The sequence below is a fragment of the Aspergillus tubingensis genome (genome assembly GCF_013340325.1).
Source record: "Aspergillus tubingensis WU-2223L DNA, scaffold_4, whole genome shotgun sequence".
Classification (NCBI taxonomy): domain Eukaryota; kingdom Fungi; phylum Ascomycota; class Eurotiomycetes; order Eurotiales; family Aspergillaceae; genus Aspergillus; species Aspergillus tubingensis.
This window is the reverse complement of record NW_023336278.1, coordinates 259,042-284,077: the sequence shown is the minus strand read 5'-3', so window position 1 is coordinate 284,077 and position 25,036 is coordinate 259,042. Positions and strand designations below refer to the sequence as shown.

The 25,036-nt window shown below is 48.4% G+C and overlaps 3 protein-coding genes across 3 annotated transcripts; 1 reads left to right on the top strand and 2 right to left on the bottom strand.

Moving 5' to 3' along the window:
- Positions 1–556: 556 nt before the first annotated feature.
- Positions 557–2,063, bottom strand: AtWU_02628 (glutamate dehydrogenase; the record flags this gene model as incomplete). Its single annotated transcript, XM_035497741.1, has 3 exons — positions 557–1,330; positions 1,384–1,946; positions 2,018–2,063. 3 exons carry the CDS (start codon positions 2,061–2,063, stop codon positions 557–559), a joined length of 1,383 nt encoding a protein of 460 aa, XP_035353634.1.
- A 5,879-nt stretch (positions 2,064–7,942) lies between these two features.
- On the top strand, positions 7,943–9,577 carry AtWU_02627 (zinc-binding dehydrogenase family protein; the record flags this gene model as incomplete). The annotated part of the gene is made up of 4 exons (XM_035497740.1): positions 7,943–8,168; positions 8,724–8,992; positions 9,331–9,387; positions 9,437–9,577. 4 exons carry the CDS (start codon positions 7,943–7,945, stop codon positions 9,575–9,577), a joined length of 693 nt encoding a protein of 230 aa, XP_035353633.1.
- An 8,745-nt stretch (positions 9,578–18,322) lies between these two features.
- Positions 18,323–19,371, bottom strand: AtWU_02626 (uncharacterized protein; the record flags this gene model as incomplete). The annotated part of the gene is made up of 2 exons (XM_035497739.1): positions 18,323–19,025; positions 19,226–19,371. The coding sequence occupies 2 exons, from the start codon at positions 19,369–19,371 to the stop codon at positions 18,323–18,325; spliced, it is 849 nt and encodes a 282-aa protein (XP_035353632.1).
- Between the last annotated feature and the right edge of the window lie 5,665 nt (positions 19,372–25,036).

The following is a 25,036-nucleotide window of genomic DNA, read 5'->3' as shown; positions in this document are numbered from 1 at the left end:
GAGGCATATCTCGTGAGGGGATCACAGTAGACTTTGCCGTCATATGGAAGAGTTCGTGAAGTGCATTGCTTTTCAGAACTGTCATCTCAGCTAATCACTAACCGATCAGGAATTCATTAGAATGAGGACTCGGCAGTTGGCTGATTCATGGTTACCCTGTGTATATGGATTAAGGTAATTAACATGACTCGTGAGATTTACTTCAATCATGCAGAGCAATGTGTACGGTCAAGTATGCTAGAGTTTCAGTCAAGATGTGATAGGAGGACGAATAATAGACTAATTACTACTAGTGAATGCGGTTCCATGGGTTTGTGCATATAGTGGGACTATGATGCATGCGTCAAGCATTAGTGATGATTGTGAGTTTGAGAATGTTTGTCTACGGTTACGATAGTATCTGAAACTACAAGATTTATGGATTATGGATTGAAAAGGATATCATTATGCATCCATCTAAAACTACCAAAACACCGGCGCCTCTATCCATCGCGCTGAAAGGGAACATCAAACTGCATAATCATCATGACATAAGCCGTAGGGTCGGCTTTCGCATTTACCACCAGTCACCCTGGTCCTTCATGGCGGCAGCCACCTTGGTGAAACCGGCAATGTTGGATCCGGTCACCAGGGAAGGCAGGACACCCTCGGCGGGGGTGGCGTACTCCTGAGCAGTCTCGAGACCGTTCTTGAAGCAGTCGCGCATGATGTCCTTGAGACGGGCATCAACCTCCTCAGAAGTCCAGCTGAGGCGGGCAGAGTTCTGAGCCATCTCCAGACCGGAGACAGCGACACCACCGGCGTTGGCGGCCTTACCGGGGGCGTACCAGATGGCAGCAGCGCCGGAGTTGGCGGTACGGTGGGCCTCGAAGGTGTCGATGGCCTCCTGGGTGCAACCCATGTTGGAACCCTCGGCGATGAACTTGCAGCCAGCGTTGATGAGGACCTGGGCCTCCTCGCCGGAAACCTCGTTCTGGGTGGCGGAGGGGAGAGCGACATCGACCTTGCCGACGTGAACCCAGGGGCGGGCACCGGCAATGTACTTGAACTTGTTGGCGTCGCTGAAGGGAGCGGCACCGACGATGCTGGCGAGCTGCTTGCGCTCAACCTTGGTCTGAGCAATGAGCTCGATCTCCTCGGGGGTGAAGCTACCCTCGCCGTTGATGATGAGGGAGCCCTGGCTGTCGCTCAGGGAGACGACGGAACCGCCAAGCTCGATGACCTTGAGGGCGGCGTACTGGGCAACGTTACCGGAACCGGAGATGGCAACGCGCTTGCCCTTGAAGGACTCCTGGCCGTTGGTGGCGTGAGCAATCATGTGCTCGACGTACTATTTATCGTTAGTACTGTATTCGAAGACTTGATGTTAAAGGATTGACATACGTAGACAACACCGTAACCGGTGGCCTCAGGGCGGATGAGGGAACCACCCCAGCTGCCACCCTTACCGGTGAGAACACCCTCCCACTGGTTGCGGATCTTGCGGTACTGGCCGAAGAGGAAACCGACCTCACGACCGGTGACACCAATGTCACCAGCGGGAACGTCAGTGTCGGCACCGATGTGCTTGCAGAGCTCGGTCATGAAAGAAACACAGAAGCGACGGATCTCGTTGTCGGACTTGCCCTTGGGGTCGAAGTCGGAACCACCCTTACCACCACCCATGTTCAGGCCAGTGAGAGCATTCTTGAAGATCTGCTCGAAACCAAGGAACTTGAGGATGGACAAGTTGACGGAGGGGTGGAAACGGAGACCACCCTTGTAGGGACCGAGGGCGCTGTTGAACTGGACACGGAAACCGCGGTTGACCTGGACGTTGCCGGCATCATCCTCCCAGACGACACGGAACTGGATGACACGCTCGGGGACGGAGACGACGGCGAGAGCCTTGCGGTATTCGGGGTTCTTCTGGAAGAGGGTGGAGTTCTCAAGGGTCGAGGCAAGCTCTGAAGAAGATTGATGTTAGATTTTTTTACCCTTTCTTTTATTTTCGTAAAGGAGGGACAATTGAACATACCCTTGTAGGCCTGCTCGAACTCGGGCTCGTGAGGAAGGTTAGACATTTTGAAGGGAGGATTGATTGAGAGAACTTTTTAACTGGGGTATCTAGAAAACAGGAATATATAAAGAAAGATGAGAGAAAGAGAAGTAGTCTGAAGAAGAAAGAGAGAAGGGAGAAGGAGAAAAGAAGAAGAAGATGGCGAGGGGGAAAGGCCGATTTATGTTTTCGAGGAGGGGAGGGGCGAGGGCGGGGAGAGAGTCAGAATAGAGGGAGTGGATAGTATGAGAGGGAGAACAGCCGGAGTCGGACATAAAGTCCCCCCTCCCTCAGGCCATCCACTGTATAGTAAGTAGGCTAGGGAGTCTCCGCTGCAGGCGGGCATTTCCTGGCAACGCCCCAAACGGCAAATGATGCCGGCTTCCGGGGCGGGTTTAACGGTGGCGCCGAAGTTCGGGCTGTTAGTCGATACTTTGAGGTCACAGAATCTGTCCGTTATCTATCGGCGGGAATCCGCTGGCCCGCCCGCCAATGGCAGTTGCCCGCTCTGCCATCGGGAGGAATCGGGTGGCAACGGAAGTATTAGGGTAGGGTAGGGTAGGATTTTTTAATTGCTTTCGAAGCGAGAGAGAAAATTCTTCTCTTCATTATTTTGAGCCATTGGTACAAGCCAGACAAGAATTCTTTTCCCTCGGAATCCATTAGTTTAGTTTTTTTACTATAGTATAAGCAATACGCCGTCGCAATCTAGACTTGTTGGAATCTGGAGAGAAACTCGCATTTGCCTGCACGCCAAGAGATCCTGCAGACTGGCGGATCACCTGATTACTCCTCTCCTATTGGCCTGGTTCCCCCCGCTGCACGGGAGGTGCTTATCAGATGTCCGGATTTCCTTTACCTACTCGTATCGTCAAATCCTCTGCACTCAGCCAATACAACCTCATCTTCCCTCTCTTTCCCCCTTCACTCTGTCTATCTATTTCCCCTCGTCACCCCCTCCCCGGAGATCATTCCTCCGAAATTAGGACACTATACAATTTACACAGACACGTTGCCTTCTCTCCCCATGTTCCCCGGTGAGCCCCGACGTGGGGGAATGGGCGGCAATCACGGTGATTCCCATACTTTAAAGCGTTGTCACGGTCGGACACGGTTCACTGGGCGGTCTGATCATGCGACCACCATGGGGAGTTCACCGGTGAGCCTGAATCAGTCTAAGTAGGTTTCTCACAGGAGGGAATACAGGATTACACTTGGTTGCCAACCAGTCCAGGCGATGTCGGTGTCACATCACTGTCCCATTAGATTTAATCTTCTGCCAATAATGCTTGGAAATAGTGACTGGTAGGTAGAGAATGATTGCAGTGTCGGGAACTTCTCTTGGATGAGTTTCTTGGAATTGGAGGTCCCCGATACATGTGAATTCCTGTAATCGAATAATTAAATCATGGGAGATTCAATCAAGAAGGGCATAACTAATTAAACTTGTTGGAATGGTTTCTATAATTAATTATGGTTATTCAACCAGTGAATTAGACTTACTCGATGCATTTACATAGTCACTAAGTAGGGTAGTAGGATAATCACTTGCAAATGTGGTAGCGCCGAGTTGCCGTTGCATGTCAAAGTTTCCCGACTCAACATGGAGTGGGACCCGTTTTTGCCTATCAGTTGCCTCGCTAATCCTTACCGTACTGCCCCGGGCCAATCAGCAATCCACACTAACAAAGCATCACGATTCACACGCCGGCTCTTGCTCTCCCCACATCCCGGAATGTTAGTTGGAAGATCGCCAAGCGGACTAATGCATCCTCCCCCAACTCTGATATACTTCGAGGGGCGCAGGTTGGTCATGATGCTTGATGGGTCATTATTCATATTGATTGGGTGGAAGTGAGAGGAAAAAGTTAATTGTGCCATCGTGGGGGCTGCGTGGGTTTGGGGGTGACTCGGTACGGGAAGGTTTAAGTGCCGGGGATGGTTCGCTGGTTGGCCTGGTTCGAATCTGGGGTGCTGTTCATGGTGTCTGGTTCAGATGAACTATTTGCTACATATGGGGTTGATGATGAAGAGATGTGACTGCTAGCAGGATTAACCTTTGATTTGTTGTCTGTGCTGTCCCGTGCTGCCTGTGTAATGTAACTACTATGTATGGGTGAATCCGATTCCTTCCGTAGTCACATTGTTCGGGAGTTGAATGCCTGACTCTTAGGGCATTCATCCATCCGTCTATCAATGGGGATGATGAATCCTCGACTATTTACTGCTTCAATTGCCTTTTGATATTGGATATTCCAGATAAGTAGGTGTATAAAATCCTCTATTTCCTCCTACTGCTTTCTCCTCTTCTCCATCTCCATCATGACTTGGCCTCTATATATGATATCCTCAACCACAGAACGGACTATTCAACCTATAACCCTAATTTGTTGACTCTATATACTCATAGTCTATACATGGTCCATCAACACTCCATTATAGTCTTCCTGAATCGATCACGCGATCCACCTGCCTAGAGACTACGAAGACAGGCAGCCGAAGAATGCCTGTTGAGCGGGCTTGCCCTAAATTCACAAACCAAGCTAGAGAAATAAATATATACGGCATACCATCCTACGCATGAAAGGTCTTGGGCACCAATTTCTTCGAGGGTATTACCTCGCTATGACCAAAGAACCGGTTCCCACTCGCTCATCATCCATGACCAAGTTGAACCTTGCATGTGTCAGAGGAGAGATAGCCAAATGTTCAACAGGCCCATCGGGACTATTTAGGACGAGGAAGAGGTAGAAAATTCGACATATCATATCGACCATGTCGGGTATGTTCACTATAAAAGTCCATCATACTTACTCTGGTACGTATCCCAAGGGTATACAAAGCTACAAACGTATTGGTGCAATCACTAATGAGAAATCGTATAATATAGTATACATCCTAGCTCCTGAAACCGATGAAGAACATGATCTGTGGTTGTGGCTGGGATAGTGGAAATACCACTGCTAAGCACATCCTCATGAAAGGGGATTATTCCTAGTCCGAATCTGGGACGTGATTGAATAAGGCTGGATACAGGACCCTAAAGGGGGGCCTGATGAAGATGCACAGTCACTATCATACAGAAATGTCATCTCGACAGAAAAGGCTTAGTCTTAGCTACTGAAGATCTCAATACCAAACTCTACACGGCCAGACGACTCTCATAGCATTCGTCTGGGATATAAGGGGAAGACACTTTCGTCCCCTTCATTCGTCCAGCTTACTGGCCGGAAACAGACATGTGGCCATTTATCTTATGTGGCGGCTTTCTCGAACGGGATCCAACAATTTCGGAAGCTTGTCTGGCATGTCTGAGTCCTTCACCTACTTTTCTTTCCACCAGCATTCTGGTTCTTGATGGTAATGGTAAACCAGCATCGCCTCCAAACATGCCACTCGTCTGGATTCCCATTCGATAACAGCATGAACCTGCTGGATGATGTGATATCCTGGTCAGATACTTCCGGCGTGAATATATATTTATATACAACAGCAGGCGCGTTTCAAACTATCTCAGATGGTTGTTTGATGCAAACCCCAGCCCTAGAAGGCACATATCATCCTCCGAGAGATGAAAGGCCCTTCTGGAAGACACTCTGGACTACCCTGTACAGGTTCCAAGCCTGGCAAGACATTGGCTACAGCGCCCAAAACATCTAACAAGCATTATACGAGACTAGATGTACGCTTTCACAATTTCACGCCCTGGATATAATTATTCCCAGGATTCAGATGACATCGAAATGCTGAGAGAGACACGACAATGCCTGCTCGATAGGAGAACTCACAACTAGCCACGGCTATGAATTATATATTTCAACATGCAAGAGATTTTGAAAGAGGCCATATCAAGATGGCTGAACCATCTCAGACAAGCCAACGGTCCCCGAAGATCTCCGGCGCCTAATTGTATTCACGACGCAAACAGATGATTTGCTTCAAAAGATCACAGATCCTCAGCTGAGAGCCTATAAAGCATCAAAATTAGGCAAATCAAACCGGTAGCCATCAACAACTCTATCACAATAAGGACACTGTCTTAAAGTCAAACAATCCAGACGATCTGGTCGTATCAAAGTTCGCTTCTACTACGCGGGCAACCCGATGAGGTTAGCAAAGACATCGGATGAAACATCAGATAACCAGACGTGAACACAGAGCAGTTCGGTATCAGACATAAAGTGCTCGAAAAACTATTCAGCGTTGGATGACGAGAATTCGGACAAAAACCCTCGCAGTCAGACGAGGAGGGAAACGAAGTATCTCCGGCTGCAGAGGCAGCGACGTCGTGGGCTGCGATGAACACAGTAAACCCGGACGTTGGGACTGAGTGACAGTTGTCCGGTGGCCAAGATGGGCTTGAGGAACAGCCAGGAAAGTCCCACCTCTCGCTCGAGAGCATTACCCTCGCCAAGTGGACGATTCTGAGATACAGCACCGACAATGGAATAACCCGGTATGTTCCGTCGAGCTAGTACCTTGCCTTGCCCTATAAGAAGAGCATACCTTGGCAGCCCAACCACCAGAGAGCACATGGTCTGCGAGAAATCCTCTCCAATTGAGCGCTTCTCGAGAGATCGATGGGATATTCCTAGCCTTCGAGAAATTGACTTCCTGCTACTTATGTGGTTGTGGTTTTTGTCGGCTACTGGAGGGGCAGAATCAATGACGAGCAAATTGTAAATATTGCTCTTGAGACAGCGACTACTCTCATAGAATGCGGCTTTGGTGGTATCAGTGGCCAACTCTTGGTCCGGCTTGCTCCTTATGGGATTTCTCTCGGACAATGCTGTTACCTTAGGATGGAACAAGGTCTTACGGGAGCACCCGGTACCTACAGTCGCCCAAGGACATTGCCATGGGGCGTATTCCTGAACCTAACGGAGAGCCGGGATTATGTGAGTCAGTACGGGCAGTGACTAGATGTTATCCACTGTGTGCTTATTTTTAATACCTACAGAGCAACAAGCACATAACCATGTTCAACTCGTCCAGGCAACATGTCCTAATATAACGATCCTCTCGCTCTGCTACCACTTCTGTATCGGTAAGCCCTGCAAAGTTGGAATCTACATCGGTACAACTGGCACCTCCTCGCGCGGACTGACGCTTACCCACGCCGCACACATAATCTTGATGGAGACCGACTGGTGCAGTACGAACCACAAACAGATGTTTGGCCGGTGCCATCGGATCGGTCAGAGAGCCAAAGTCGTGTTCGCATATGTCTTCCAAAATACCCAAATCGAATGCGAGCAACTTGCCCTCGAGAAGCATTTAGCACGATTAGCACTGGGAAAGACAATAGACTCCTACGACCGAAAATGAACAATTATTCCCCCCCGGGGGTCCCCCGCAGCATCAGCGAACCGCAGAATCGAGAAAGACAGATCTCATAGAAATGCCTGTGGAGAGGGCTGTACAGTGGGAAGGATTGACGAATCAACTGAACCACATATCGGAAACTGCTTTTAGATAAAGCGAGCAAATGAGAGCCATGGAGAACCCATGACTATTACACCCATACCTGCACAGTGGATACCTATCGCATTACTTCTTCAACTCCTATCTTCGAAGTCTGCTGCAGAAATTACCGTATTCCGAAAGTGAAGACACCGGGGTCTTGTCCTCGTCGATAATTCTCCGAACCGGTTCTCCTTAAGGTCCGTGACCATCTTAATGTGGCAGTCACAAGTTGAAGAGAGGGCTCATGTGTGCCCTAGACAACAGAAAGACACGCACCAAATATTGCTGACATGATTGTGTGTTATCGACAGACGACTGCTTAGGGCTGTACAAAATATGATATACCCCTGAAACAAGAGCCAGAACATATCGTCTGCCATTCAAGATTGCTAACCCTGCTGCCCATGTTAATAAAGCAATCCTTCTAGAACACTGAATATGAGGAGGTTAAAAGCCAAACCAGTACCACCGAAGATGCCTAAGGAGGCAGAGATGAAGGACGAGTCCACACAAGTAGGATGGACGACCAACTTGCCGCTCAAGGTGTCGACCACTACAGGCGCAATAGAAACGCAAGCCTTCGAGCCGGTTTATCTTAAGCCAGAAATGGGGAATAGTTTATGGAAGTTTGCCACCGCAGATGGCCAGACTATTGCAGATCTGGGTAAACATGAATCATTATTTTCCCAGCATTTGGTCCAGGATGGATCATTTTTGCGTTAACATCAATCAACAGACATGTTAGTGTTGTATGATCTTTGCCTCAAACATCTGGAAACGTTTATCTCGATTAGCAGCAAGAGAAGAGAAGAATTTCTCTACAATCAAAACGCATCATTGGTTTTGAAACTGCTATGACAAATACTAATTAGACGTGTGACATTAATCTTTCATACAATGATTGATTCTCGTTGGCCTTTTGCGCATTAGGGCTGTCTGTGTCTGCATGACCGCCATGTCTAGCTGTCATACAATCCCGCGCGATGTGGACGAGGTTGATCCCTTCTGGAGAATAGAGCGCATATTACGGGTATTATCGACCTGGATCATGCTCAACAAGACTCAAAAGACCTGAGGTCCATATGCGATGGTTGACGAAAACAACGACAAATTGTCAGAGGATGCGACATGTCTCCCGTCAGAGCATCACGTCCACCGATCATGGTTACAGGCTTCCCGGCCGACTGACCATTGAAGTGGCTTGAACCATGCATAATAGCATTTGCAGAACTAGTATCTAAGGAGACAGAAGTCGAAAGGCGATTTACGCTTTCCCTCAATTATGATATGGCTATGCATCTCTCACTGTCGAACATCGACCACCCGTTGCTACCGGGGTCCCAGCGACACGCCCGCCAACAGAGTGCAAACCTACGAAGAGAAGCAGCAGAAATTCTGAGTCTGTTCACTCTGTGCTGTTTCTCGTACCCTGATATATGGTCAAGAGTTGAAAGTACTGGCGATGTGGCCGCTGATAGCAAGAATATAGTCTGGCATGTCACCATGTAAAGCTCCCACTGGTTGGGTACTCCAGATATCAGCGATTCTCTATATATATGGTATCAAGCTGTACGAAGCACGGACATGTGTTTCACGAACATCAGATTGACAATGTGAAGTCTCAGCTAGCATAGTTGTTCCGCACCATCTCTTCAAGGAGTCACCAAGCAGCTGTGGCTAGCCGTTTACTACTTTCCGACTATTCGGTAACTTTCTTCATCTAGGTATACCCAATGTGGGAAAGCCAACTGCTTGGCGGACGACTGAGGCACTGCCTGCGGGCCCTGTTGCTACTAGAATTGGCAAAGCAACGACAATCTGAATAGTGCACTTCGGCTCTGTCTTCCGCTACGGCCGCTGCGGCCCCTCCTACTGCTGTCGCGGTAAGTTATCCCCTCCCGCGAGTGCACGCGGGAGGCTAATAACAAGCAGCCTCTGTTGCCTGAGGTGGGCTTCACTCCTGTTACCTCTATGCAAGGGCGAAACGGTGATTCCCTCGAATGTGTTGGCCGCCCCGGTCACCAAGGGCGCTTGGGTCCGCGGACCACGCCCGTCTCCCGCGGGCACTCCTAGGGCTCAGTGAGATCGTTAAAAATTGCAGTCGGGCTTCGTCTCAATTCGTGGATCTGCCTGCGGCAAGCTGGTTCGCCAGAATGTCCGCGGAGCACCCAGCCGTGCTGCAGGACTCCCTCCCTGGAGAGGGCAGTAGTCCCTCTTGGGCCGAGAACGCCACTGGATTGCGGAACCGGTTCTACGTTCGGTGCCCTTCTCATGCCCCAGTATCAGGTTATCGGGGCGTGAAAATTCTCAGACATTGGTGCCTCGCCCTACAATTTGAATCTAGCAGCCACAGCCAACTTCATCGTCGGACAGACAAGACATCATAAGAAGCAGTTTGAGGCTCTCGATTGTGTTCTGGGAAAAACCCGAACAAGATGTGGGTATGTTTACTATGTTCAACCCAGAGGCCTATGCTGAGGCCGCTCCGCAAAGTCATATTCAAGCGGTGACCAAAACGGTCCATGGGCTGCGAATATACTTTTCACCCTATCTCGTTGAAGCGACTGAGGGAGGTGGTCTACTGATGGCTGGGTATGAACGTTAGCTTATTTCTTACTCCCTCTCTACAATGTAGCCCCAAGCGGCTACTACCCTTGCACCATCCGTCGGTTGTTCGGTTTATACCCTTGAGCTGGTGTTCCTGTCGAGAAAGTCTCGTGCCGATGATATATCTACGTTGTGTGCATTACCTGCATCAGCATATTTCTCAGGAACTGATCGAAATACCACTCAACAAGCATTGAAGGATGTCTCAAGACCCAATCTTGTTGCTGTTGTCCCCATTGAACATTCAGTGGGAGGATGGACTCATCAGCAGAGCAATCGCAATGGACACATGGGGCACCACAAATACCTGCCATGCGAATGGTCTGGACTAAGACATTCGATGCACAGAAGTGGCTGCTTGAAGTTCGTCGTGCCGTTGCCAGCCTCTCTCGTTTACATCTCTTCCTTTACATCTTGGGTCCATGTCAGCTGGAAAAGACTGGCAGCGTGTATGGTGCTTGCATTAGTTTTAGCATCTATACCATCTGTCCGGGGGCCTTTGGGCAGGGCCACGTAAAGACGCGGACGATGCTCTTGCGATGTGCTCTACAGCCGCCGCAATTTTCATGCAGCAGCAACCTTGCAATATATAACATTCTCACACGAAGCTGAAACTTCATTCTGTTCATTATATCGTTTGATAAATGCCAGAAGAAACCCTTGACCAAGCGCAAACAGGCAACGAATCTATCGTGTGCCTGGTTTGGTAGATGGTGTGATCAACGAGATGATAACAGGAAATGAATGCGGCATGGATATGGCTATGGACATATATTGGCGAGAGAAACTGAGATTCTATCCAAGGATCACTGGGCTCAAGTATTTTCGTTTTGATGGTCCATAGTTCGTTCCAGGAAGGACACAGAAATAATCTGTCTCATCGGCATGACTGTGCATATGCAACCTTAATCTGGTGTCCAACAACTGCATTACTGGATGAAGTACCTATCCATGAAGCTCACCGGTGTTCCCAAATATCTACCATGTTCCACTCTTCGAAATAGCACCCTCTACTTATTACATCTATCTACCCCATATATGGTGTAGAGCGAGAGTCCTTCACCCACTAACAGCCCATGAAACGGCAGGCGAACGTCCTTGTAACCAACATTCGCCAGGTCCATATATATATATACACGAAGTCATCGTGGTCGAAGGCTGCCACCGCTACAAGAACTGCTGCAGGAACCACTGGTAATACCACAGCTAAGACTGCCACCACTACAAGCGCTGCCGAAACAAAGCCAGAGTCCGAGTCAGAGTTGGATGATTCTAGCCTGTCCAGCCTGTGCAGCCTGTCCACTGATGGGCAGGGCGAGAAAGAAGGGGCAGCTTGGGAGCACGAGCCGCTGACAGACAGGAAGAAGCTCATCCTGGAGCGACAATCACATATCTTTGACCTCAAAGCCATGCGGTCTTCGAAATCAACCTTACATTAACAGAGCGACTATATCAGAGAAATCAGGCCTGTCCAAAGGAGCGACAGATACTGAAGAGAATATGTGCGTTGCGGACGAACACAAAATGAAGTCAGAGGATACGACCCGGCCACAACGAAAGCTTCATCCATCTCCCAATACCTTCATCCCGTGTCTGAGGGTTTCTTCTGGCTATAATCATCCCTACAAGATCTCCTTCGCAATGGTCTTCTCATCGTCTTCCTGGGCGAGGGCTTACCTTTCGACCACAATATCATCGGCAATGGAAAGTCGAGAATGATTCGTTCGAAGAATACAGATCTGCAAGGCACTCATTGCATGTGCCACGAATCGCACAGACTATGTACGGAATTGCAGCACTCCCCGTTGGCGGCAGACATTTTACTTGCTTCGCCACAAATGTATACATGAAAACTATCTGGGAAACTACTGGATCTCTGTCTCTCCGGGACTAGACATGAGTTGACAAAATCCTGGAGCAACACGCTACACTGCATATCTTCTGTGGCTCCTCGAACCACTGCCGGCTGCGCTTTTTCTATACATATAAATGGATGCATTAGTCTAGCAAGATGATTTCCAAGTGTGAGATGTGATCGTGACTGGTGATGTCCAGAGCGAATGTTGCAGGGCAGCGACTACGACAGGCCTTGGAAGTTCGAATTCCAATCCTGCAAGCCTGATAAATCAGATCTATCTGAGCGATGATGAAAATATAAGCCAGTGTACACAACTCGAAGAATTGAGCATGGCGCGGCGCATCGCATATGGAATCTGTTTCATCCGTCTTCCAGCAGAGATTGTCCTGATGTTTTCTGGGCTGCTTGCCACAGCATGACCTTACACAGGTCGTGCTGGTGTGCAAGAATTGGAACGAGAAATGGCTTTCAAGAGGGATAAATTCGTATTGAGGAAAATAAACCTACTTTGGTTGAGGAACTGAGGAAATGCGAGGAACTGGCCACATGTGCTACAAGTTCCTTTTGGCTTTATGCTCGTTTCTTGCCCTTCCTAGCACAGGATGACCTGGCACCAGTTTCTTTTGATTTTCTAAGGCTTGGTATCAGATATGGTTGAAGAAGATACGAACCCGTGCGTTGCCGCGGTTGGGGGTTAGAACTTCGCACTATCCTCTGATCTGCAAAGGAAGGGCAGGCCAAGTTGGCAGCAGAGGACAGGGTGACTTTATCGCCCTATCTTTAATGTCAATACCAATCTGGTTTTGACTACAAATGTCCTCGTCCAAATTGTATCAGGGACACTGGATGAGACAGTACATGAGATATTTAAATCAGGCGACTCATACTTCGCAGTCGTCTCCAGGCAAACCTGGCAGATACCAGAGGGTCGAGTGCAAAATTCCCCACAAACATGGGTAGCTACATGACATCTCTCTATATTTGCCCCTTTGGGGATGGCACTGCCAGAAAGGCGAGTGCTCGGACAGTGACGGATGGGTATCCAGACACCTCAAAACACATCGTGGAAACAGTCCAGAAGTAACTGGCATAAAAAACCCTTCTTGCCGCTATCAGGGCACTGTGCTAAAGATATGTTGTAGGAGAGCTTAAGACATTGGCGTTCCGCGTTCCGGTTACCCACAGTCCAGCATCTTCAATGGGCGTTGGTGTTAGGGAACGTATTGTTGTCTGCTGCTTCTAATCTTAGACTAACTCGCCCCTATACCGGGGTAATGGTACCGCAGGGAGACTGGGATGTTTCATCACATCCTACCGCAGACCATCAATGACAATACCTGCGCAGCTCGGTTGAGACAGCTACTGAAACATCTTATGGTCAGAAGAGTCACCGCCTGGGAAGTACCGATTGGCTCTAAGCGTTCCACTGAACGCGACATCCCGCCTATGGTGAGAAATGTCTATGAAGAACCACTTACTCCAGAGGAGCATGAGACGTACGATGCATACTGGAACAAGTAGTGAGCAATTACACTTGTTGAAAAATTCCACGATACAAAGGTGTGTGACGATTTGGCGACACCGAAACGGTGGCTGCTAACATGTAAGTCAACCAACATGGGGCTTAATGCTGAATCTTTACATTACTGACTTGTAATAGGGCTGGGACTGCGAGGAATAGTTTCCTCCATAAATACCCCACTGCTTACAAGGACGAACATCAGCTGGCAGTCTTGTGAAAGAGGCCATTGTACAGATAAAATCTGCTCGAAAACATTGCAGCAACCGGGAAGAGTTGCCCTAGAGAAATACTGCCACTCACATATACGGCCATGCTGCAGTTAGCTGCATTTACTGAGGGGGTACAAAACCGGCGACAATGAGTATAGCCCGTTCGTCTATGAGCGGGTTTCACTGGGTCAATGACACAGTCACTATAAACAATGACACAGTCAAAAAGTCCACTTCCTCAGCATTTTGGTATAGAGCCCAGCCAGAGATCGGAAGCGGTGTTTGTTTCCTTGTACATGTGAACGCTACCTTGATGGCGGTGGTTCAGCGGAATGGAATGAGGTATGCTACTTCTTTCATCAGTCTCAATCAAACACATTGCGCAGGGTCTATTCCAAAGACTAGTTGACGCACTATATTTGTGTTGGCGAGGACTCGTTCGAGGGCTATGACATTGTTTCCATGCCTCGCTTATATAGCATTTTCGAGCCCTGTTCCTATCATGCTCGCAAGCTTCGAAGCCTGAAGTACATAATATGGCGAACTTGATTTTCAAATTTAAAGGAGGTTATAAATCTTCACACGCGAGCTATGGGGCTGTTCCACTTGACAGAAACTGGCATTACCGATTTGCTTCCGTACTGCCAACAAGAATGGAGATGATCTGCACCGTCCGTTAAAGAGCTAATAAACCGCACGGTTGCAGATACGCTCATCTCTTATCCTTGGCTCTTTGGCCGACGCCGTTCACCGGGCGAGGTGTCGAAGAACCATGATCCGGTTGGAGATTGGCTTGAGAACACCTCGCAGCAGTGTTTCGAAAACCTTTCTGTCCATGTTTGCGAGCAGCAAGATGGCCCGCGTGGCACTGACGATTCGGACAATTCAGATGCATCATACTCTCCAGACATTTCGGACGATTCAGGTGCATCAGACTCTCCAGCTAATTGTCTAATCCGATAGATACTCATGACCATTCTGACTGTGCTGACCTTGAGATGGATTGAAATTGCTATATAATAAGCTTGCGCCAACCTCTATACCAGGCCTAATGATACCTCCTACGGACATGACACAGACCTTCTTATCTGATGTCCCTGCTGACCAAGCACACCAAATTATATACTCTCCAAACCCCGCCAGGACACTAACTATACCTTTGTGAAAGTCTTCTTTTTTAGAAACTGGATCAGGGAGTGGGAGTTGACTGTTAATCCTAATGATTTTATATCCGCGTAATAGTCGTGCTCCAGGGATATATAAAGAGCCGCTAATTGAATATCCCGACCTGGGAGGAATGGGTAAAATATGGGAATCAGTCCCAGCAGAGGAGGAGTGGCGTCAGCTAATGGAATATTTTGCGCATGATGACTGCGGCCGCCTCGTGGTTCTTACCACCACCGGGAGCTATAAGTGATGTTTTGTTCTCTATGTTATGCTATCATATCAGCACACACAGAGAAAGAATAAGAAAACTTTTCTTCAGATAGTGCCATTCAATCCTGGTGGCCCGGATGTTTCACAATGAATATTACACGAGCTTTAATAACTCTTCGTCTATTGTCAGACAGCTACAGGCGTTAGCGGAGTGTTGGGGCCCCGCCTACTAGTTCCTGTCAGTGATATCCTGCCTCAGTTCGCCAAGGAACATGGCGGCGTTTATGCGGCTGATTAAGACAGCGGAGTGGTGCAATGATCTGTGCATTCGCGACTATGACGCTAAAGCCCTGATGTAGATTAACAGTGTATACCAGTGTGCTGGGCCTGAGATTCCTGAGTTTAATGAGGTCTTATTACGCCTCAGTGTCTTTTTATTGCACATTAACTTCCTCAAGCGGTTGCAGAAATCTGTTTGGCTCAGCCAGCACTGCCTTGACTTTCCTGAACTGAAAATAAAGAAAGTTAATGCTTTATTTTTGTCAGATGACCAGACTCAAGTGCATGACACAGGCCCTCTATATTGATATAATCTCTCCTGGGCTCGTCCATCTCCTGCGGAAGAATAGCTGGTGATTAACTGATATTCCTAGCACACAGGATTATCTGGATACGGAGGAGATCACACCAGATAATAAGGAGAGCTGGTTGGCCTGCGATATCAATGCAGTAATCGAGGGGTCTTCCCACTGGAAGAAAGTCCGGGAGATCATCGAGAACATGGACAAGGAAGAAGGAAGCGGCGCCCCCCGCAAACGCTACATATATCAGTGCTCTGTCTCTGCTGATTGTTTTTATGTTCTTCAGACTGTCAATGACAACAGACATATAGACGAAACAGCTCTGGTGAGGAGGTAACGAAGAGACATCTTCTCTATTAGAAGGACTCGGAAGGTCTCCGGAGCACCGAGTGATGAAAAGGACAGACTATACTGATGTAGAAAGGTTCAGCAGTCATCCTGGTTTAGCAAGACTACAGCCATCAAGTACTACGGAATGGAATCATATACACACGTTAAGGGTTCGGAGTAACATACACCATACCAATAACCAGTTAACTAGATCTATCAAATACAAAGTATCAATCATTATCCACTGAATAGGATTAGTAAGGTAAACAGATCGGATACATCAATACCGGATGACAGTAACGTAAGTTATGTACCATGTAAGATTCAGCAGCCGGGGTAATAATACATCCGTAATCCGAGACATCTCCGGCGTTAATACCATGTGGAATCTGTCTCCTCGTCTCAAAGGTACATCGTCGTCGCTATACACGAAGTATACATGAGATTCAAGGTCTCAGTGTCCACAGGTTGTAGTTATGATTATACCATGGATTATATTTCGTCGTGTATATACACTATCTCATATAATTCATCACCATAGCACAATACACTCCCCCGAATCCTCATCCACATAACCCAACCACAACATACCTCCCATAGTATCCGACAACCTACTAGTCTAGTCTAACCTAACCCAACCTACCCTAACCCAACTCCCACTCCACTTCCCATCCCCCCCGTAGTCAGTTATAGTAAGTTCCCACATCTCCTCCCCCTCCCACCGATGACCGAGTCCAGTCCAGTCCAAGTCCCCGCCCTTCAGCCGCGCCACAAACTACCACACCCGGCATCCCCATCGAAAACTCCAGAAGAAGTTTATTCATTCATAGCGGCTTTCCCCCTTTCCCTACCTACCTACCTACCCATCTACCTATTTACTTCTCTGTAACTAATCAACTAGTTTGCGATCGGTCCTGTTTCAGACTAGTTGGGTTGTCGGGATTTGAAGCCTCTTACATAAATACGTACATATATAGCATAAGTAGCATACATATGAGTTAATTAATATATGCGTTGTGTATTAGGAGTCTTTGTTTGTAGGCAACCAAGCAATTAACATACTACACCTCGGTAGTATGTGATTAGTAAAAGGAGAAAGACTTGGCTCAGCCAGCCATCACATCACATCAACCCCATTCTCAATGGCAATATGACGGTAAGTTCACACTCCGGTGAGTTTTTCCCACGGTCGATAGTTTAATTGTGGAGATGAAGGTTGGATGGATAGTGGTTGAAGCGGGTATATCGGATCGAAGATGGAGAGTTGCCCTACCTTCCATACTGGGCGAAATCTGTGTTGTCTCCCTCGCATCGTGGTACATACTAATCTTGGTACGACCGTTGATTGAACTTGCTTGGTAATCCATCCATCATTAACGGAAATGGATAATTGATCTAGTTAAGTTATTTGCAGGTAGAGATGTAGCCGTACCATATCGGGAGTTCCGCTGGATAGATAGACTAGATAGTTACTGTGATAGGTAGTGAGGAACCGGTGGGGCGGGTTCTCGGTCGGGTTCATCGGCAATCGTGGATATAACTATAACGAAAATGTATACACGGAGTAGTTACTTACTTCGTATGTGAGTATAGGGATAGTTCGGATGTAGGTGACTACGTATCTATGTTCTACAGGAGAGGATGATGATCTCCGGGCTAATGTCGCGGTCCGTCGGATGGCGTTGGTGTCAGGGGCGGCGCCGTTTCAGGCATCAGAGGTTCGAAAAAAGGGCTCGGCTTCGTGGAGGCCTGACCGGACTGACGCGCTAGTTTACTTACTTTACTTACTTAGCCTAGTAGACTTGACTAAGGTGAACTGCGTACTATCTATCGTCATGACTATCGGAGCTGCTACCCGACGCGCGCAGGGGGTAGGGGTGGCGGTGGGACTGTCAGGTACCCTACTTACTCTACCTGAAGCGGGATTTCCTTGTTGGATAACGCGTTCATGGGCTGAATAGGGGCTAGGAAGGGATGGATGTTTGATTGATTGATTGATTGATTGATTGGTTTCACTGGTTATTTTCGGATGTTTTATTTCAATTGTTGTTCTGTGGTATCTTTGACCCCTTGCGAGGTGTTCGCACGGCTCCCTCAATAATTGAAGCCAGAACACCATTATGTGGGACCCGCGATGTCTATCGCGCTCATGATTCAAGATATCGTATGATCGTTATCTCATGCTATGAGACTCACCAACTCCGTGCTACCGCCAGCGTGGCTAGTGTTGGGTTAAAGCAGTGTAAATGGGACAGAAAAGCAGATAGCAAAAGTATGCAGAAAAGAAGAAAGGAAAAAAGCCAGAAAGAAGCCCCAGCACCCTATAATGATGAATTACCCTCGTGAGCTGTGATGTCGTGAAATTTGTGAGGATGAGTCTCGAAGAACGTCAGGCGCTCGAGGCCCTACCATCCAGTCTTCCATGGCGAGCCATTCGCTCCAACTCCGCTCCGCCGCCTCAATCTCCGAATCTAGCGGCCCCTGTAAGGGACGTAGGAACGGAATTGTTTCGAGCGGTGGCATGTCATAGTCCTTTTTAACGGCCGCCCAGCCACCACTCTTCGCGGCGAACAGGTAATTGCGCCGTTCCTGCTCGTGTAGAGGTCCAATGCCCGCACCCCATTCGTCCCCGAAAAACCCATGCAACACGCCAGGGAAATCCATTCCCGTGGCCACCAGGCGGCGGATGTATGGAATCAATGAGACAGAGGGAGGTAGATTCGAGGCAGGTGAGGATGTAGATGACTGGCTAGCGGCGGATCGGGATGGGTCGGCATGAGAGTTTACGACAGGATTCGATTGCCATTGGAACGGGAGACGGATGTTCAAGAAAGCAGAGAGCGCTTGGACTGCATCACTGTGTTGCGCATGATCTAGAAAGTATCGCTGGCAGCTTTGGTATCGAGGGTGCCATTGGAAGATGTCAAAGTTGTCGCCTGCAGACGCTTGGGCCAGTCCCACCATCGCAGCCGAGTTGAATTGCTGGAAGTCATGCATTGGGGATCCGGACGAAGGTTTACTCGAGTTTCGAGGATTCCTGCGCAAAAAAAAGAGACTTAGTCACTTGCTTCCACAACCGTTTGTCTTTGCTCGTAGCCCTCTTTCACCATTGTCCAACGGAGCGATTGAAACCGGAGACGAAGGTAACAGTGAAATGGACAACCCGTAGTAAGAATATTGTGCATGAATCGCGAGAATTATGGAACCCAAGTGACTGAAAAGTCAATGAGACCGTACCTGCTGGAAAATATACTCCGACCACGACGGAGGAGAGAGACTCGGTGTCGCGGGGTAGGAGTCGGGGAGGGCGATGGGGAGGAGCGAAACAGAGTCCTGATCGCGAAACCTAGTCCTCTACCCGAGTGAGATTCATTCATGGACATCTGCTAAGCGTGATCCATTTATGAGGGGAAACAGGCGCAGCTCATGACAGAGCATGGGTCGAGGCCAAGGAGGGGAGGGAGAGAGCGAGTGGATGAGGTAGTTGGAGGGGACGAGGCTTTATAGAAAGAGAGTCCATTGAAGAGATGAAACGGGGGGTATGCGACATACATAAATCCTCGGACCCAAAGAAAGGAAGAGGCAGTGAATTGAGAATGGAACGGCCGAAGGAGAAAAAAGAGTCAGATTGCGGAGCAGCGCTGGCAAGTGGACGTAAGTAGTCTTGTATATTGTTTGGGACCTGACGAGCGACTAGAACCAGAACGGGTGTACCCGATAGGGTCACGTAGGCAGTACCGGTCAATTTCTCGGTTTGGGTTGGGCTGGACTGGTTGATGAGAAAAAAGAGGGTTGTGGTTTTCTCGAGAATCTGTATCATATAAATAAGAAGGTTCTGATACTTTCTTTTTTATTTTTATCTTTCTTTTTTGGCATTAAATATTTTCTTTCATAATATTTTTTTGGTCTTTCTTTTTTCGATCAATCTTAATTCGGGTTGATAGGATTTTTTTAGGCCACAGCCAATAATGATTTTTTAGTGAGCAGCAAGCAATAAATCCCAGTGCTAAACCCTCCACCCCCAAACTAGGCAGTGGTCCGTTGGGAACAGGGCAACACTGGTTTAGTTCTGAGCGGAATCTTACCCGTGGTAATCCATCAAACCGCATACCCGATCACGATTATGAAGAAAGTTTAAGAATATAAAAAGAAGAAAAAGAGGGAAGCAAACCGGTAAATCAAAATATATAATATAAATAAAAATCAAGATGAGAAAATAAATCAATAAGAGGATAAATTGTATTACCTTTGTTACATACATCAAAAATGGCAAGACTGATAGATTTCATGATTCGTTTTTTTTTTCCCCTGCCCAAAAATAAAAAAGGCAAAACCAGGTACGGCCATCAGAACCCGGGAAAGGGAGGGCAGACTAGTGTAGGGAAAGGGTGTGTGGTGGTGCCCCGTACCTTAGCAGCTCCGCCCTTAGCGGATGGCAAAAAGCGCTGGTCATCGCGTGTCCTTTTGGGCTGGTGGACCCGGAAAAATGCTGATAGGTCCGTCGCTCAGATCGAAAGATATCCGTGCAGCTGCACAAAGTCTCGAGTACTTACGTTTCTCGACTTCTTAGCAGTGGTGGTAGTGAGATTAATAGCATCCCTTAATCGGTGCCTTCCACAGCGGTCAGATCTTGAGCTGCATTGCCTTCTGAAACTGCACCCGGCTCAGTTGGGTAAGCTGTGGGATGCCGGCGACATCCTTCACATGCGGTAGGGTTGAATCTCCGTGTAGTCGGGGGGAATGCCCGGGCCTGGACGATCAAGTATCATGAAGATGAATTCTACCAGGGTACCGCAAAGAAGAAAAATATAAGGAAACAGAAAAGAAAAAGAAAAAGGGAAACTGTGCGAGACGTGAGATCGTCCATCCGATCCTAATCCGACCCAGTATCTCTCCCGCTGTATGCTGACGGTACCAGACCTTCCCGGGCCCCATTCGTTACCGTGGTCGGTAACAACCAGCAGCATCCATGCCAAATGATGACACGGTGCCCAGTCCATCGGGTTCAAGATGGCCAGTCTAAATGGCGATGAGGTCCGGGGACTGCCCCATCACCAATCATCCTTCCTGTCAGCCATGTGTCCTTGGCACTTGCCGTATTATCAAGCCAACGAACCCCTTCAGCTTCAGCTTCAGTATCCCAGTTGGCATCGCTCATCTTCGCGAAGGCTGCGGTGTAAGTGGCGTTCCCATAGTCTCGTGTGCTAGTAGTAGTACATGCGGCGGTCAGGAACCCCTTCCCTGGACTATCGGCTGTGGGATGGTGATTGATTTTCCTTGCCTTTCCTGTCTAGAAGCCTTCGAGTCCAAGCCGCCTGGCAGGCCCATTCTCGAGTTGGTGCCATCAACTGGCCCGACAGATGCGAAAAGAGGAATTACTGTGCTAATGCATGTTGGAGTTTAGCGGGGTGCAGCATCGACAGCGCAATGCTGTCCTGCTATTCTATTCTTTTCTTTTTCTTCTTTATGCTTGCCAGCCTGTGTTCCCCCATGGACTATGAGGTAGGTCTCGTAATCAGCCGCCCGATCTCTCATACCATTGTCTTGATCTGTTGGCTACTGGAAGGCACAAGCAATAGTAAAGTTGAATCTGTCAATACTACAGATTAGTTTCATGGACTGAAACTGCCAACATAGGGTAGGATGATGAGCTGGTCATCAGCCACGACTGTAATTCACCAGCTGCGTGAACCACCAGCCGACGCAGGATGAGTCTTCGACCCCTTCGTAGCCTCTACGACAATGACCTTGTCACTGCTTTAGTCTTGACATATTTCATGCAAAGTATCGGGAAGCTCAAATGACGCTCTCTGGAGTAAAGCAGAAAATGCCGAAGCAGCAGAATTAAGTCCGACCTGACTACCAATAAAAAGACGTTACATGCTGGATAGTAAGACCGAGACAGCCAGCTGACCCGCAGTCATGCAGGTCAATAACTCCCACAGGGCTTGCTGGCAAGGGTAAGTAGGTATGGTAATTGCTGTACTATACGGTCGGGCACTCGGTAAGGATGTGGTCCCCGATCACTGAACTTCCTCCTTCTCACTTCTCCCTCTCGGTGCTAGCTTCAAGGACGGGGTTCCCTGATTTAACTATCACTTCCGAATTGCTTCGGCGTCTTACCAGAAAGCACGAACTACTCGATCTTAGGTGGATTCGGGCCACCAGTGAACCAGCGAACCTTTGCTAATCAGTTCAATCCCACTGTAGGGTCCGCTTGGCTGCCTTCCAGCTCAACTAAGCTAATGCCACAGAATTTGCCACTCCGTGACGCCGCGGCCTTCTTGACACCAGCCCCAGATCCACTCACTGCAATAGCGAGGCCGTTTCTGTACCTTACTGGTCGAGCTATTGTGTTACTGAACCATTGGTAAGGTCGATGCGCTGATGACGTCCCGCCTCTCCCTCTATTGATGTTTTCCCCTATTCAGCCAGCTCGCATCCTAGCTGAGCTGATACAGGCAGAAGAATTCATACGCGGCGAAAAAAAAAAGAAATTACTCGACTGATGTATCAGCTATCAATCCTGACTGAGGTTCGGGATATGCCACGCAGCTGGTGAATTGGTACTCTTCAGTAGGCCAACTTGTGGCTCCGATAGCAACATATGCACGCATTTCCAGAGCATGAAACTGGGACAGCAGACGAAAGAAAACCCGGATGAGCGGTGAGAAAAGCATACCAAAACAAGCACCAACCAGCTATTCACACCTTGCGGCTTACGAGACGCCATGCTCAAGGTGCAGGTGATATGCATTCGTCTTTCGGGCGGCTTTGACAGATACCTGGCAAAACAATGTGGTGCGATTCTGCTGGGTCGTATCTTTGCACTGCGAACCATAACTCACTGTGGCTTACTTGTTCGGTGGCTTGATCATTATGTTACCGTTGGTGGATCTGAGATGGCATTTGCTTTTTCCCTTTCTAGGTCCTGGTGCGCATGGCTCCAAACAGGTTAAGTGCTTACAACATCAATGTTGTCCAATGCTTTTCGTGCGCTTAACACGCCTTACCGCACAACACAACACGGAGTCAATGCGAGATGACCGTTAACCGCGTTATGTGACACCGGTATCGTTGGGGTAGAGGCCACTTTCCATGTCCACCAGGAGAGGCGGGTACCAAGGAAAACAATTCCGATGTTTACTGGAAAAGGAATTTTCGGCCGTTTGCATACCAATATATCAATGACTTCTCCCTGGTGTACACAGCATTCTGGTTGGAAACCATGCAAGGTGAGACTACCTAAGTCTCAACTATTTGCTCCTTCTGGGTTTTTCGAAATTACCGCCGGCCTATCAATGGGGCAGCGTCACCACACCAATTCCCGGAATTCACGAAGAGAATGTATGCACGAGCACGTTCAACCTATCCACCATGACAGTTCCAGGCCATCCAATTGGCTGCTCGATAATCTAAAGCTGCATAATGCATTGTGCTCATGTTTGACTTCGCATGCGCCTTTGCCACCGAAAATTGACCCGTCGCGCGGCCGCAACCTGAGCGGAGAGAAACTAATGGAAGTGTGACATCTCACTTGAGCAAGCAAATACGGGCTCGGAGCCGACAATCTCCAGGCAACTATTGGAGGTGGACACCGTATGTAGGGGATGATCGGAGCTTACTTGGGTTATGCATGTTTTTCTTTTACTCTTACCTTTTTCATCGGGTGTAACTTACCGTTCGGCCCTGTATCTGAAACTCTCTATTGGCCGACTCGATTTATACTCTGAGTATCCCCTCTCCTTACCAACCCCAGGAAGAATATCATCCTGACCGACTCAATTGGTACCTGCTTGTTCTTTGCCGACCGAGCTCATTCTAACTCACATAGCATAGAGATCTTCGCCCACGATACTACCTACAGCAAGCGAACAAATCTGGCCAGACGGCGACCCCGACGCCACAGCGATCGACATCACAGCCACGGCATGTTTTGCCACCGTGGCGGGGCTGTTCTCTCCAGCCACATATTATTGCCACTAGTTTGCACTAGCCACAGATCTCTGCAAGGATCAAGGGTTTGCCAGCCACACTAGCTGCTGTTAGTGTTGCGATGTTGCAGATGTTGACCGAACTCTGATGCTGTCTCAAGCATGTGGCTCTGATCCGTCAAAGTGGGTGAAGACTCCACTGGATGTTGCGGGCTGCTAGTGCTAATAGTAAACAATAGTGACCAAAGACCGCTTTACCGACCATCTGTGTCTTTCTGATCGGCATTGTGATAAATGTCAATATATTCGTTTACGCAGGTGACATGACGATCACCAGAGTGGAAATGCATCAGCCCCTCATGAATAGGCTTTGACAGTCTAGTCCCGTGTGTTCCAGCCCGCATAAACGAAGCATCAATAGCAGGGCGCTTAAGCAAGGCTCACCTACCTGCTAGGAACGTGCAATGAACCAAGACGATTCGGCAAGATATCAAGGGATTATTCGGTCTTTCGATGAGAGTCATCCGTCTCTGCCACGGTAGTCCGGTGTCAAGCAGGGGAGTATCCTTGTTTGTAACGTAATGCCTCAACGCATTTCGACAGAAATTGCTTCACTGGTGCTTCCTCGCGCATAGTGGTGGATGTACAGCATCATGCCAATGCTCTTTGCAATTCCTGATTATCCTTGGCTTCAATGCAAAGACACGAGAAGTTGGCCCAACTTCGTCTATCACTTCATAACAGTGCCGACGATTACCTTCGCCTACTGGCTTTCAAATCTCTCCATGCAGTATACCTAATGAAATGACAGACGACGTGGAGACATTACGGTTACTGGATTGCCGCGAACCTTCAAGTCTTGGAAGCAAGTCTACAGTCTTGCCGTGAATGTGGGCCATAGTATGGAATAACTTCCGAGACAGCCTCGTGATGATATCCTCCTGGCGCTTCTTCGACTCGAGCCAATCATATCCGTCAGCGCTGAACACACCGTCCCTGAAATGTCAGACGTCTATTCTATCGTTATACGACATGATAGGAATCGCATGGTGAGTCACTGATACATGACAACTTATTCCGTTAAAGAGGAAGCCCAACGGCCGGATTCAGAGTG